This window comes from Scyliorhinus torazame, chromosome 26 (genome assembly GCF_047496885.1).
Source record: "Scyliorhinus torazame isolate Kashiwa2021f chromosome 26, sScyTor2.1, whole genome shotgun sequence".
Taxonomy (NCBI): Eukaryota; Metazoa; Chordata; class Chondrichthyes; order Carcharhiniformes; family Scyliorhinidae; genus Scyliorhinus; species Scyliorhinus torazame.
In genome coordinates, this window is record NC_092732.1 from 40,935,506 (window position 1) to 40,951,403 (window position 15,898).

At 50.5% G+C, this 15,898-nt stretch overlaps 1 protein-coding gene across 1 annotated transcript in view; it reads right to left on the minus strand.

The window, feature by feature from the left end:
• Positions 1-15,746, minus strand: part of LOC140402889 (CUGBP Elav-like family member 3-B) — a 66,600-nt gene extending 50,854 nt beyond the window's left edge. Inside the window, exons 1-4 of the mRNA XM_072490516.1 lie at positions 15,616-15,746; positions 15,472-15,520; positions 10,532-10,660; positions 6,632-6,711 (exon numbers count right to left, since the gene is read on the minus strand). Of these exons, the coding sequence (XP_072346617.1) occupies positions 6,632-6,711; positions 10,532-10,660; positions 15,472-15,520 (258 nt within the window). The 5' untranslated portion in view covers positions 15,616-15,746. The remainder of the gene's footprint in view (positions 1-6,631; positions 6,712-10,531; positions 10,661-15,471; positions 15,521-15,615) is intronic.
• Between the last annotated feature and the right edge of the window lie 152 nt (positions 15,747-15,898).

A 15,898-nucleotide genomic window follows, 5' to 3' on the forward strand; every position in this document is an offset into this window, starting at 1 on the left:
CCTTCCCGTTCACTCCCATTGTACACAATCCCAATGGATCAAATCCCTTCCCGTTCACTCCCACTGTACACAATCTCAATGGATCAAACCCCTTCCCGATCACTCCCATTGTACACAATCCCAATGGATCAAACCCCTTCCCATTCACTCCCATTGTACACAATCCCAATGGGCCCAAACCCATTCCCGTTCACTCCCATTGTACACAATCCCAATGGATCAAACCCCATCCCGTTCACTCCCACTGTACACAATCCCAATGGACACAAACCCCTTCCCGTTCACTCCCATTGTACACAATCCCAATGGACCCAAAACCCTCCCCATTCACTCTCATTGTCCACAATCCCAATGGACCCAAACCCATTCCCGTTCACACCCATTGTACACAATCCCAATGGATCAAACCCCTTCCCGTTCACTCCCACTCTACACAATCCCAATGGCTCAAACCCCTTCCCGTTCACCCCCATTGTACACAATCCCAATGGATCAAACCCCTTCCCATTCACTCCCATTGTACACAATCCCAATGGATCAAACCCCTTCCCGTTCACACCCATTGTACACAATCCCAATGGATCAAACCCCTTCCCGTTCACTCCCACTGTACACAATCCCAATGGCTCAAACCCCTTCCCGTTCACCCCCATTGTACACAATCCCAATGGATCAAACCCCTTCCCATTCACTCCCATTGTACACAATCCCAATGGACCCAAACCCCTTCCCGTTCACTCCCTTTGTACACAATCCCAATGGATAAAACCCCTTCCCGTTCACTCCCATTGTCCACATTCCCAATGGATCCAACCCCTTCCCATTCACTCCCATTGTACACAATCCCAATGGATCAAACCCCTTCCTGTTCACACCCATTGTACACAATCCCAATGGATCAAACCCCTTCCCGATCACTCCCATTGTCCACATTCCCAATGGATCCAACCCCTTCCCATTCACTCCCATTGTACACAATCCCAATGGATCAAACCCCTTCCCGTTCACTCCCATTGTACACAATCCCAATGGATCAAATCCCTTCCCGTTCACTCCCACTGTACACAATCTCAATGGATCAAACCCCTTCCCGATCACTCCCATTGTACACAATCCCAATGGATCAAACCCCTTCCCGTTCACTCCCACTGTGCACAATCCCAATGGATGAAACCCCTTCCCGTTCACTCCCATTGTACACAATCCCAATGGATCAAACCCTTTCCCATTCACTCCCATTGTACACAATCCCAATGGATCAAACCCTTTCCCATTCACTCCCATTGTACACAATCCCAATGGATCAAACCCGTTCCCATTCACTCCCATTGTACACAATCCCAATGGATCAAACCCCTTCCCGTTCACTCCCATTGTACACAATCCCAATGGACCCAAACCCCTTCCCATTCACTCCCATTGTACACAATCCCAATGGACCCAAACCCCTTCCCGTTCACTCCCATTGTACACAATCCCAATGGATCAAACCCCTTCCCGTTCACTCCCATTGTACACAATCCCAATGGATCAAACCCCTTCCCGTTCACTCCCATTGCACACAATCCCAATGGATCAAACCCCTTCCCGTTCACTCCCATTGTACACAATCCCAATGGATCAAACCCCTTCCCGTTCACTCCCATTGTACACAATCCCAATGGATCAAACCCCTTCCCGTTCACTCCCATTGTACACAATCCCAATGGATCAAACCCTTTCCCGTTCACTCCCATTGTACACAATCCCAATGGACCCAAACCCCTTCCCATTCACTCCCATTGTACACAATCCCAATGGATCAAACCCCTTCCCGTTCACTCCCATTGTACACAATCCCAATGGATCAAACCCCTTCCCGTTCACTCCCATTGTACACAATCCCAATGGATCAAACCCTTTCCCGTTCACTCCCATTGTACACAATCCCAATGGACCTAAACCCCTTCCCATTCACTCCCGCTGTACACAATCCCAATGGATCAAACCCCTTTCCCGTTCACTCCCATTGTACACAATCCCAATGGACCCAAACCCCTTCCCGTTCACTCCCATTGTACACAATCCCAATGGATCAAACCCCTTCCCGTTCACTCCCATTGTACACAATCCCAATGGATCAAACCCCTTCCCGTTCACTCCCATTGTACACAATCCCAATGGATCAAACCCCTTCCCATTCACTCCCATTGTACACAATCCCAATGGACCCAAACCCCTTCCCGTTCACTCCCATTGTACACAATCCCAATGGATCAAACCCCTTCCCGTTCACTCCCACTGTACACAATCCCAATGGATCAAACCCCTTCCCGTTCACTCCCATTGTACACAATCCCAATGGATCAAACCCCTTCCCATTCACTCCCATTGTACACAATCCCAATGGACCCAAACCCCTTCCCGTTCACTCCCATTGTACACAATCCCAATGGATCAAACCCCTTCCCGTTCACTCCCACTGTACACAATCCCAATGGACCCAAACCCCTTCCCGTTCACTCCCATTGTACACAATCCCAATGGATCAAACCCCTTCCCGTTCACTCCCATTGTACACAATCCCAATGGATCAAACCCCTTCCCATTCACTCCCGCTGTACACAATCCCAATGGATCAAACCCCTTCCCATTCACTCCCATTGTACACAATCCCAATGGATCAAACCCCTTCCCGTTCACTCCCATTGTACACAATCCCAATGGATCAAACCCCTTCCCATTCACTCCCATTGTACACAATCCCAATGGACCCAAACCCCTTCCCGTTCACTCCCATTGTACACAATCCCAATGGATCAAACCCCTTCCCGTTCACTCCCATTGTACACAATCCCAATGGATCAAACCCCTTCCCGTTCACTCCCATTGTACACAATCCCAATGGATCAAACCCCTTCCCGTTCACTCCCATTGTACACAATCCCAATGGATCAAACCCCTTCCCGTTCACTCCCATTGTACACAATCCCAATGGATCAAACCCCTTCCCGTTCACTCCCATTGTACACAATCCCAATGGATCAAACCCCTTCCCGTTCACTCCCATTGTACACAATCCCAATGGATCAAACCCCTTCCCATTCACTCCCATTGTACACAATCCCAATGGATCAAACCCCTTCCCATTCACTCCCATTGTACACAATCCCAATGGATCAAACCCCTTCCCATTCACTCCCATTGTACACAATCCCAATGGGCCCAAACCCATTCCCGTTCACTCCCATTGTACACAATCCCAATGGATCAAACCCCATCCCGTTCACTCCCACTGTACACAATCCCAATGGACCCAAAACCCTCCCCATTCACTCCCATTGTCCACAATCCCAATGGACCCAAACCCATTCCCGTTCACTCCCATTGTACACAATCCCAATGGATCAAACCCCTTCCCGTTCACTCCCACTGTACACAATCCCAATGGCTCAAACCCCTTCCCGTTCACCCCCATTGTACACAATCCCAATGGATCAAACCCCTTCCCGTTCACCCCCATTGTACACAATCCCAATGGATCAAACCCCTTCCCGTTCACACCCATTGTACACAATCCCAATGGATCAAACCCCTTCCCGTTCACTCCCATTGTACACAATCCCAATGGATCAAACCCCTTCCCGTTCACCCCCATTGTACACAATCCCAATGGATCAAACCCCTTCCCATTCACTCCCATTGTACACAATCCCAATGGACCCAAACCCCTTCCCATTCACTCCCATTGTACACAATCCCAATGGACCCAAACCCCTTCCCGTTCACTCCCTTTGTACACAATCCCAATGGATAAAACCCCTTCCCGTTCACTCCCATTGTCCACATTCCCAATGGATCCAACCCCTTCCCATTCACTCCCATTGTACACAATCCCAATGGATCAAACCCCTTCCTGTTCACACCCATTGTACACAATCCCAATGGATCAAACCCCTTCCCGATCACTCCCATTGTCCACATTCCCAATGGATCCAACCCCTTCCCATTCACTCCCATTGTACACAATCCCAATGGATCAAATCCCTTCCCGTTCACTCCCACTGTACACAATCTCAATGGATCAAACCCCTTCCCGATCACTCCCATTGTACACAATCCCAATGGATCAAACCCCTTCCCGTTCACTCCCACTGTGCACAATCCCAATGGATGAAACCCTTTCCCGTTCACTCCCATTGTACACAATCCCAATGGATCAAACCCCTTCCCATTCACTCCCATTGTACACAATCCCAATGGACCCAAACCCCTTCCCGTTCACTCCCATTGTACACAATCCCAATGGATCAAACCCCTTCCCGTTCACTCCCATTGTACACAATCCCAATGGATCAAACCCCTTCCCGTTCACTCCCATTGTACACAATCCCAATGGATCAAACCCCTTCCCGTTCACTCCCATTGTACACAATCCCAATGGATCAAACCCCTTCCCGTTCACTCCCATTGTACACAATCCCAATGGATCAAACCCCTTCCCGTTCACTCCCATTGTACACAATCCCAATGGATCAAACCCCTTCCCGTTCACTCCCATTGTACACAATCCCAATGGATCAAACCCCTTCCCGTTCACTCCCATTGTACACAATCCCAATGGATCAAACCCCTTCCCATTCACTCCCATTGTACACAATCCCAATGGATCAAACCCCTTCCCATTCACTCCCATTGTACACAATCCCAATGGGCCCAAACCCATTCCCGTTCACTCCCATTGTACACAATCCCAATGGATCAAACCCCATCCCGTTCACTCCCACTGTACACAATCCCAATGGACACAAACCCCTTCCCGTTCACTCCCATTGTACACAATCCCAATGGACCCAAAACCCTCCCCATTCACTCCCATTGTCCACAATCCCAATGGACCCAAACCCATTCCCGTTCACTCCCATTGTACACAATCCCAATGGATCAAACCCCTTCCCGTTCACTCCCACTGTACACAATCCCAATGGCTCAAACCCCTTCCCGTTCACCCCCATTGTACACAATCCCAATGGATCAAACCCCTTCCCATTCACTCCCATTGTACACAATCCCAATGGATCAAACCCCTTCCCGTTCACACCCATTGTACACAATCCCAATGGATCAAACCCCTTCCCGTTCACTCCCACTGTACACAATCCCAATGGCTCAAACCCCTTCCCGTTCACCCCCATTGTACACAATCCCAATGGATCAAACCCCTTCCCATTCACTCCCATTGTACACAATCCCAATGGACCCAAACCCCTTCCCGTTCACTCCCTTTGTACACAATCCCAATGGATAAAACCCCTTCCCGTTCACTCCCATTGTCCACATTCCCAATGGATCCAACCCCTTCCCATTCACTCCCATTGTACACAATCCCAATGGATCAAACCCCTTCCTGTTCACACCCATTGTACACAATCCCAATGGATCAAACCCCTTCCCGATCACTCCCGTTGTCCACATTCCCAATGGTTCCAACCCCTTCCCATTCACTCCCATTGTACACAATCCCAATGGATCAAACCCCTTCCCGTTCACTCCCATTGTACACAATCCCAATGGATCAAATCCCTTCCCGTTCACTCCCACTGTACACAATCTCAATGGATCAAACCCCTTCCCGATCACTCCCATTGTACACAATCCCAATGGATCAAACCCCTTCCCGTTCACTCCCACTGTGCACAATCCCAATGGATGAAACCCTTTCCCGTTCACTCCCATTGTCCACATTCCCAATGGATCAAAGCCCTTCCCGTTCACTCCCACTGTACGCAATCCCAATGGACCCAAACCCCTTCCCGTTCACTCCCATTGTACACAATCCCAATGGATCAAACCCCTTCCCATTCACTCCCATTGTACACAATCCCAATGGACCAAAACCCCTTCCCGTTCACTCCCATTGTACACAATCCCAATGGATCAAACCCCTTCCCATTCACTCCCATTGTACACAATCCCAATGGATCAAACCCCTTCCCATTCACTCCCATTGTACACAATCCCAATGGATCAAACCCCTTCCCATTCACTCCCACTATACACAATCCCAATGGATCAAACCCCTTCCCATTCACTCCCATTGTACACAATCCCAATGGATCAAACCCCTTCCCATTCACTCCCATTGTACACAATCCCAATGGACCAAAACCCCTTCCCGTTCACTCCCACTGTACACAATCCCAATGGATCAAACCCCTTCCCATTCACTCCCATTGTACACAATCCCAATGGACCAAAACCCCTTCCCATTCACTCCCATTGTACACAATCCCAATGGACTCAGAGCCCTTCCCATTCAGTCCCACTTTACACAATCCCAATGGATCCAACCCCTTCCCGTTCACTCCCATTGTACACAATCCCAATGGATCAAACCCCTTCCCATTCACTCCCATTGTCCACAATCCCAATGGACCCAAACCCCTTCCCATTCACTCCCATTGTACACAATCCCAATGGACTCTGAGCCCTTGGCCTGCCCCTTATCCGGCTGTGTTTTGTGTGAACCTGCTGTGCCGGCATTAGCTGCGGTTTTCCTCACTGCGATCCTGAAGGATTCAGGGACATCTTCAGGATGGATTGCCGCTCTGCGTTCAGCCCCTGGACCAGCGAGGCGAGTAGGGGGTCTTACCTGCAACATCCTGCTCCCGTGCAGCGCACCAATCGCGGCCTGCGCTTCTGAATGCGTCTGGAACTTCACAAAGGCGCAACCTGGGCAATCAGAGAAAGAGCATCACTGAGCGTGGGGGGGGGGGGGGGGGGCGGGGGGTGGCGGGGGGAGCCATCGCTGTCTACGTTTGGAAAATATTTTGGTTCACTCATCTGGGCGAGACGTGGCAGCATTCGGTCCCCACCGCTAATTGCCTCATTGAATGAAGCATCTCTCTCGGGCCATCTCAGAGGGGCAGTTAGGAGGCGACCGTATCGGGGGCCTCTGAAATGCCAGACAACAAATGGGAGGACGAACTGGGGGGCAGAGGTAGGATGGGGACTCTGGAGCGAAGCACTGAGCAGGGTGAGGTCCACCTCCTCCTGCGCAAGGCTCAGCCTAATGCAGCTCAAAGTGGTGGACAGAGCGCACCTGGCCAGAACCCGGATGAGCAGGTTCTTCCCGGGGGTGGAGGACAAATGTGAGCGGTGCCAGAGGGGCCCGGCCAACCACACCCACATGTTTTGGGCTTGACCCAGACTTGCTGGGTTCTGGGCAGCCTTCTCCGAGGCAATGTCCAAGGTTGTGGGGGTGAGGGTGAAGCCATGCCCAACAGTGGCAATCCTCGGGGTGTCGGAGCAGCCAGAGTTCCACATGGGGAAGGGGGCCGACGCCCTCGCTTTCGCTTCCCTAATCGCACGCAGGAGAACCCCGCTCGGCTGCCGATCGGCAGCACCACCCACAGCTGCAGGCTGTTCGCTGACCTCTGGGAATTTCTCCGCCTGGAGAAGATTAGGTACGCCGCCCGAGGGTCAGAGTAAGGCTTCCGGGATACTCGGGGGCAGATCGGCGACCTGTCCCAAAACCTGTCCGAGGCCAGCGGCGAGGAGTGAGCTCAGAACTAAAGAACAAGATGGATGGGGGAACCCAAAGGACTGCGCAACCCGGGGGCGGGGTGGGGGGGGGGGGGGGGGGGAAGGGTGACGGAAAGAAGGTGGGGAAACCGCAAGAGAAGAGGGGGGGGGGGGAGGGAGGGGGGAGAGGACGGGGTGGGGGCAACGGGGAAGGGGGGGGGGGGGGAAACTATAGACGGATCCAGAGGGCAGCGAAATGTACATAGGGTCAGTTCAACGAAGGGCAAAATAAACGTCTCTGTACAATAAAGTGAATTAGTGCGGGCAAGAAAAACGTCATGTATGTAGACAACTGTTTATAAATGGGAGAAATGCCAATAAAGAGATTTCAAAAGCAAAATATATCTGAAATTGCTCCATTCATCAGTGTGTGTATATGACAGCTGCAGTAGTGCGTTTTTAAAAAATCCTGGTTTGCAAGACAGCGAGGTTTTGTGCAATTAAAGCATCATAAAAGGTTGGGCGATGGGTTTTTGTTTGGATTAAGAGGGTTCGCTTGTGGAGACCTTCATTAGAGGCACTTGTGTTTCAGCTGGGCAAGATGATGTAATTAATGGGAGGAGCTAAGGGATAGGATCTATTCACATTTGGAAGAAAATAGACTTATCAGTGCTCGGCAGCATGGTTTTGTGCAGGGAAGGTCATGTCTTACAAACCTAATAGAATTCTTTGAGGAAGTGACAAAGTTAATTGATGAGGGAAGGGCTGTAGATGTCACATACATGGACTTCAGTAAGGCGTTTGATAAAGTTTCCCATGGCAGGTTGATGGAAAAAGTGAAGTCGTATGGGGTTCAGGGTGTACTAGCTAGATGGATAAAGAACTGGCTGGGCAACAAGAGACAGAGAGTAGTGGTGGAAGGGAGTGGCTCAAAATGGAGAAAGGTGACTAGTGGTGTTCCACAGGGATCCGTGCTGGGACCACTGTTGTTTGTGATATACATAAATGATCTGGACGAAGGTATAGGTGGTCTGATTAGCAAGTTTGCAGATGATACTAAGATTGGCGGAGTTGCAGATAGCAAGGAGGACTGTCAGAGAATACAGCAAAATATAGATACATTGGAGAGTTGGGCAGAGAAATGGCAGATGGAGTTCAATCCAGGCAAATGCGAGGTGATGCATTTTGGAAGATCTAATTCAAGAGCGGACTATACGGTCAATGGAAGAGTCCTGGGGAAAATTGATGTACAGAGAGATCTGGGAGTTCCGGTCCATTGTACCCTGAAGGTGGCAACGCAGGTCGATAGAGTGGTCAAGAAGGCATACAGCATGCTTACCTTCATCGGATGGGGTATTGAGTACAAGAGTCAGCAGGTCACGTTACAGTTGTATAGGACTTTGGTAAGGCCACATTTGGAATACTGCGTGCAGTTCTGGTCGCCACATTACCAGAAGGATGTGGATGCTTTAGAGAGGGTGCAGAGGAGGTTCACCAGGATGTTGCCTGGTATGGAGGGTGCTAGCTATGAAGAAAGGTTGAGTAGATTAGGATTGTTTTCGTTGGAAAGACGGAGGTTGAGGGGGGACCTGATTGAGGTCTACAAAATTATGAGAGGTATATGGACAGGATGGATAGCAACAAGCTTTTTCCAAGAGTGGGGGTGTCAATTTCAAGGGGTCACGATTTCAAGGTGAGAGGGGGAAAGTTTAAGGGAGATGTGCGTGGAAAGTTTTTTACGCAGAGGGTGGTGGGTGCCTGGACCGCTTTGCCAGCGGAGGTGGTAGAGGCGGGCACGATAGCATCATTTAAGATGCATCTAGACAGATATACGAACGGGCGGGGAACAGAGGGAAGTAGATCCTTGGAAAATAGAAGACAGGTTTAGATAAAGGATCTGGATCGGTGCAGGCTGGGAGGGCCGAAGGGGATGTTCCTGTGCTGTAATTTTCTTTGTTCTACCAGGGAGTTTGCAGCGAAGCAGTTTAGTTGCATTTTAGATGGAGATGGGAGAGGTTCAGCATTTGCTCCCATCGCAGTTCAGTTAACTGTACGTCCCAGACAGATTAGCAGCTCCTTTCCGAGCAGTTCAGAATTGTGTGGCTGGGAGGTGAGCCGAAACAAACAGCTTCTCAATAAATACAGCCAGAGTTCCTGCTTGGTTCTGACAGGATTCAGGACGTGTTCTTTAAAGGAGCCTCAAACGGTCACTCTTGTTCAAGGTGGACTTTCAAGATATCTCAGTGCAACAAATATTCCTGCTTGCTAACTGTATTTAAGAGTGGATTGAGAACTGTGATGGTTCTGTTATTTGAATGGAAGTAAAGAGAGCAGTTAAGGGTTGAGTCACTGTAATGATTAGCATTGTGTAAGGGGTCATTTTAAACTATTTCTTTGTGCGATGTTGAAGATAGGGGCTGGTTTAGCTCACTGGGCTAAATCGCTGGTTTTTAAAGCAGACCAAGGCAGGCCAGCAGCACGGTTCAATTCCCGTACCAGCCTCCCCGAACAGGCGCCGGAATGTGGCGACTAGGGGCTTTTCACAGTAACTTCATTTGAAGCCTACTTGTGACAATAAGCGATTTTCATTTCATTTCATTTCATATTTCAATACTCTATCCTGTCGGCATCTTACTAGTAAAAAGGAGGTTTAAAACAAAGAGCAGGACTGATTAAGGACCAAAAGGGTATATACGCTGAGCGGTAGAGAGGACTAAATTAATACTTTGCAACTGCCTTTGCCCAGGAAGATGATGCTACCCAGGTTACAGTGAATGAGTGGGAAATAAATAAACTGGAAGGAATTCAAACTGGAGGTCAGTGGAGGAAGAAAATACATTTTTCTTCAGGGATATTCGTGTTCAGCTAACCTGTTGGAGGTTTTTTTTCGAAGAGCTAACAAAGAGGGTAGACGAGGGTAAAGCAGTTGATGTGGTGTACCTGGGTTTCCAATTGTCTGAGGGAGGGGAGACAGAGGGTAGCAGTCGATGCATGCTCGTTGAGCTGGTGGATGGTCCACAGCCCTTACCTTTACTGCCGCCATCGGGCCCTCGCAGGATTGTGCACTCCTCGATGGTCCCGAAGCCCTCAAAGATTTTCCGGATGTCTTCGTCCGTCTGCTGCTTCCCCAGCATTCCCACAAAGAGCTTCCGGTCCTCTGGAAAACAGAGATCAGAAGCTGGGAACCAGGTTGAGCGTGAAGGAGGGGACAAGGGATGTAGGGAGGGTGGTACAGCACAGGACAGGTACAGCACAGAGTTAGATACAGAGTAAAGCTCCCTCTAAACTCCCCATCAAACATTCCCAGGACAGGTACAGCAAGGGATTAGATACTGAGTAAAGCTCCCTCTACACTGTCCCCATCAAACACTCCCAGGACAGGTACAGCACGGAGTTAGATACAGAGTAAAGCTGCCTCTAAACTGTCCCCAACAAACACTCCCAGGACAGGTACAGCACGGTGTTAGATACAGAGCAAAGCTCCCTCGACCCTGTCCCCATCAAACACTCCCAGGACAGGTACAGCACAGGGTTAGATACAGAGTAAAGCTCCCTCTACACTGTCCCCATCAAACATTCCCAGGACAGGTACAGCACGGGGTTAGATACAGAGTAAAGCTCCCTCGACACTGTCCCCATCAAACACTCCCAGGACAGGTACAGCACGGTGTTAGATACAGAGCAAAGCTCCCTCGACTCTGTCCCCATCAAACACTCCCAGGACAGGTACAGCACAGGGTTAGATACAAAGTAAAGCTCCCTCTACACTGTCCCCATCAAACACTCCCAGGACAGGTACAGCACGGGGTTAGATACAGAGTAAAGCTCCCTCTACACTGTCCTCATCAAACACTCCCAGGGCAGGTACAGCACGGGGTTAGATACAGAGTAAAGCTCCCTCTACACTGTCCCCATCAAACACTCCCAGGACAGGTACAGCACGGGGTTAGACACATAGTAAAGCTCCCTCTACACTGTCCCCATCAAACACTCCCAGGACTGGTACAGCACGGGGTTAGATACAGAGTAAAGCTCCCTCTACACTGTCCTCATCAAACACTCCCAGGGCAGGTACAGCACGGGGTTAGATACAGAGTAAAGCTCCCTCTACACTGTCCCCATCAAACACTCCCAGGACAGGTTCAGCACGGGGTTAGATACAGAGTAAAGCTCCCTCTACACTGTCCCCATCAAACACTCCCAGGGCAGGTACAGCACGGGGTTAGATACAGAGTAAAGCTCCCTCTACACTGTCCTCATCAAACACTCCCAGGACAGGTACAGCACGGGGTTAGATACAGAGTAAAGCTCCCTCTACACTGTCCCCATCAAACACTCCCAGGGCAGGTACAGCACGGGGTTAGATACAGAGTAAAGCTCCCTCTACACTGTCCTCATCAAACACTCCCAGGACAGGTACAGCACGGGATTAGACACAGAGGAAAGCTCCCTCTACACTGTCCCCATCAAACACTCCCAGGACAGGTACAGCACGGTGTTAGATACAGAGTAAAGCTCCCTCTACCCTGTCCCCATCAAACACTCCCAGGACAGGTACAGCACGGGGTTAGATACAGAGTAAAGCTCCCTCTACACTGTCCCCATCAAACATTCCCAGGACAGGTACAGCAAGGGATTAGATACAGAGTAAAGCTCCCTCGACACTGTCCACATCAAACACTCCCAGGACAGGTACAGCACGGAGTTAGATACAGAGTAAAGCTGCCTCTAAACTGTCCCCAACAAACACTCCCAGGTCAGGTACAGCACGGGGTTAGATACAAAGTAAAGCTCCCTCTACACTGTCCCCATCAAACACTCCCAGGACAGGTACAGCATGGTGTTAGATACAGAGTAAAGCTCCCTCTACCCTGTCCCCATCAAACACTCCCAGGACAGGTACAGCACGGGGTTAGATACAGAGTAAAGCTCCCTCTACACTGTCCCCATCAAACATTCCCAGGACAGGTACAGCACGGGGTTAGATACAGAGTAAAGCTCCCTCGACACTGTCCCCATCAAACACTCCCAGGACAGGTACAGCACGGTGTTAGATACAGAGCAAAGCTCCCTCGACCCTGTCCCCATCAAACACTCCCAGGACAGGTACAGCACAGGGTTAGATACAAAGTAAAGCTCCCTCTACACTGTCCCCATCAAACACTCCCAGGACAGGTACAGCACGGGGTTAGATACAGAGTAAAGCTCCCTCTACACTGTCCTCATCAAACACTCCCAGGGCAGGTACAGCACGGGGTTAGATACAGAGTAAAGCTCCCTCTACACTGTCCCCATCAAACACTCCCAGGACAGGTACAGCACGGGGTTAGACACATAGTAAAGCTCCCTCTACACTGTCCCCATCAAACACTCCCAGGACTGGTACAGCATGGGGTTAGATACAGAGTAAAGCTCCCTCTACACTGTCCTCATCAAACACTCCCAGGGCAGGTACAGCACGGGGTTAGATACAGAGTAAAGCTCCCTCTACACTGTCCTCATCAAACACTCGCAGGGCAGGTACAGCACGGGGTTAGATACAGAGTAAAGCTCCCTCTACACTGTCCCCATCAAACACTCCCAGGACAGGTTCAGCACGGGGTTAGATACAGAGTAAAGCTCCCTCTACACTGTCCCCATCAAACACTCCCAGGGCAGGTACAGCACGGGGTTAGATACAGAGTAAAGCTCCCTCTACACTGTCCTCATCAAACACTCCCAGGACAGGTACAGCACGGGGTTAGATACAGAGTAAAGCTCCCTCTACACTGTCCCCATCAAACACTCCCAGGGCAGGTACAGCACGGGGTTAGATACAGAGTAATGCTCCCTCTACACTGTCCTCATCAAACACTCCCAGGACAGGTATAGCACGGGGTTAGATACAGAGTAAAGCTCCCTCTACACTGTCCCCATCAAACACTCCCAGGACAGGGACAGCACGGGGTTAGATACAGAGTAAAGCTCCCTCTACACTTTCCTCATCAAACACTCGCAGGGCAGGTACAGCACGGGGTTAGATACAGAGTAAAGCTCCCTCTACACTGTCCCCATCAAACACTCCCAGGACAGGTTCAGCACGGGGTTAGATACAGAGTAAAGCTCCCTCTACACTGTCCCCATCAAACACTCCCAGGACAGGTACAGCACGGGGTTAGATACAGAGTAAAGCTCCCTCTACACTGTCCCCATCAACACTCCCAGGACAGGTACAGCACGGGGTTAGATACAGAGTAAAGCTCCCTCTACACTGTCCCCGTCAAACACTCCCAGGACAGGTACAGATACTTGCCTTTATTAACCGAGCCTGAGAATATTCGAGCGGGGAGGTTATGTATAAAACGCTGGTTTGTCCACAGCTGGAATACTGTGTGCAATTCTCGTCGCCACACTATACGAAGGATGTCATTTCGCTGGAGGGGTGCAGAGGAGATTCACCAGGATGAGACCATAAGACATAGGTGCGGAAGTAAGGCCATTCGGCCCATCGAGTCCACTCCACCATTCAATCATGGCTGATTTCAACTCCATTTACCCGCTCTCTCTCCATAGCCCTTCATTCCTCGAGAAATCAAGAATTTATCAACTTCTGTCTTAAAGACACTCAACGTCCCGGCCTCCACCGCCCTCTGTGGCAATGAATTCCACAGACCCACCACTCTCTGGCTGAAGAAATTTCTCCTCATCTCTGTTCTAAAGTGACTCCCTTTTATTCTAAGGCTGTGCCCCCGGGTCCTAGTCTCCCCTGCTAATGGAAACAACTTCCCTACGTCCACCCTATCTAAGCCATTCATTATCTTGTAAGTTTCTATTAGATCTCCCCTCAACCTCCTAAACTCCAATGAATATAATCCCAGGATCCTCAGACGTTCATCGTATGTTAGGCCTACCATTCCTGGGATCGTCCGTGTGAATCTCCGCTGGACCCGCTCCAGTGCCGGTATGTCCTTCCTGAGGTGTGGGGCCCAAAATTGCTCACAGTATTCTAAATGGGGCCTAACTAATGCTTTATAAAGCTTCAGAAGTACATCCCTGCTTTTTATATTCCAAGCCTCTTGAGATAAATGACAACATTGCATTTGCTTTCTTAATTACAGACTCAACCTGCAAGTTTACCTTTAGAGAATCCTGGACTAGGACTCCCAAGTCCCTTTGCACTTCAGCATTATGAATTTTGTCACCGTTTAGAAAATAGTCCATGCCTCTATTCTTTTTTCCAAGGTGCAAGACCTCGCACTTGCCCACGTTGAATTTCATCAGCCATTTCTTGGACCACTCTCCTAAACTGTCTAAATCTTTCTGCAGCCTCCCCACCTCCTCCATACTACCTGCCCCTCCACCTATCTTCGTATCATCGGCAAACTTAGCCAGAATGCCCCCAGTCCCGCCATCTAGATCGTTAATATATAAAGAGAACAGCTGTGGCCCCAACACTGAACCCTGCGGGACACCACTCGTCACCGGTTGCCATTCCGAAAAAGAACCTTTTATCCCAACTCTCTGCCTTCTGCCTGACAGCCAATCGTCAATCCATGTTAGTACCTTGCCTCGAATACCATGGGCCCTCATTTTACTCAGCAGTCTCCCGTGAGGCACCTTATCAAAGGCCTTTTGGAAGTCAAGATCCATGCTGCCTGGGCCGGAGCGTTGGTGTTGTTTTCCACGGAGCAGCGGAGGCTGATCGGGGCCTGTCGGAAAGGGTGGGGGAGGCGGGAACCCTCACACCATTTCCGGAAGTATTTTCGGGGAGCATTTGGAACTCCGCAGCAGACACGCCTGCGGACCGAGTGCTGGGAAAGGGGATTTGAGTGGGTAGGGGCTTGATTACCGGTGCAGACAGACTGGGACCAGGGGGAGCCGGGGGGGATCCGGGGTGGGGGGGGTCGGGGGGGGGGAACGAGCCGGGGTTACATTTCTCCTGGAGGAGGAAGGAGCAGAGAGAGATTGAGAAGTGAAGCAGTGTGTTACCTCCTCGACCCTCGCTGTCTGCTGGCTTCACCTGGATTGGTCGGTTCATCTGTAAGATTAAAGAGAGGGCGGAGGTCACAGGAGAGTCATAACCAGACGCTTGATGTCAGCCTTACTGGTGACACAAATAAAGATTATTATTACTATTAGGAAACACCGGCAGGTGGCATTCGCCTCGATCTCAGGTCCCGGGGGGGTGGTCCTTTGTGCTGTTGGAGAGCAGCTCAGTCAGTAGCGAGGGGGATTGGGGTTCTGCGATCGAGAGTGTCGCCCGGGCCCTGGCGGCTGTGGGCCTGAGGGTTAATCTCACGTCGCCTCTCCCAGTGGGCTGTCAGCGTGGCACTCCTCCCTCCCTCCCTCTCCTGTCAGTAACATCCCTCCCAGCCACTCCCACACAATGTGTTTGTTTTCTCCTCGGAATTGTCTG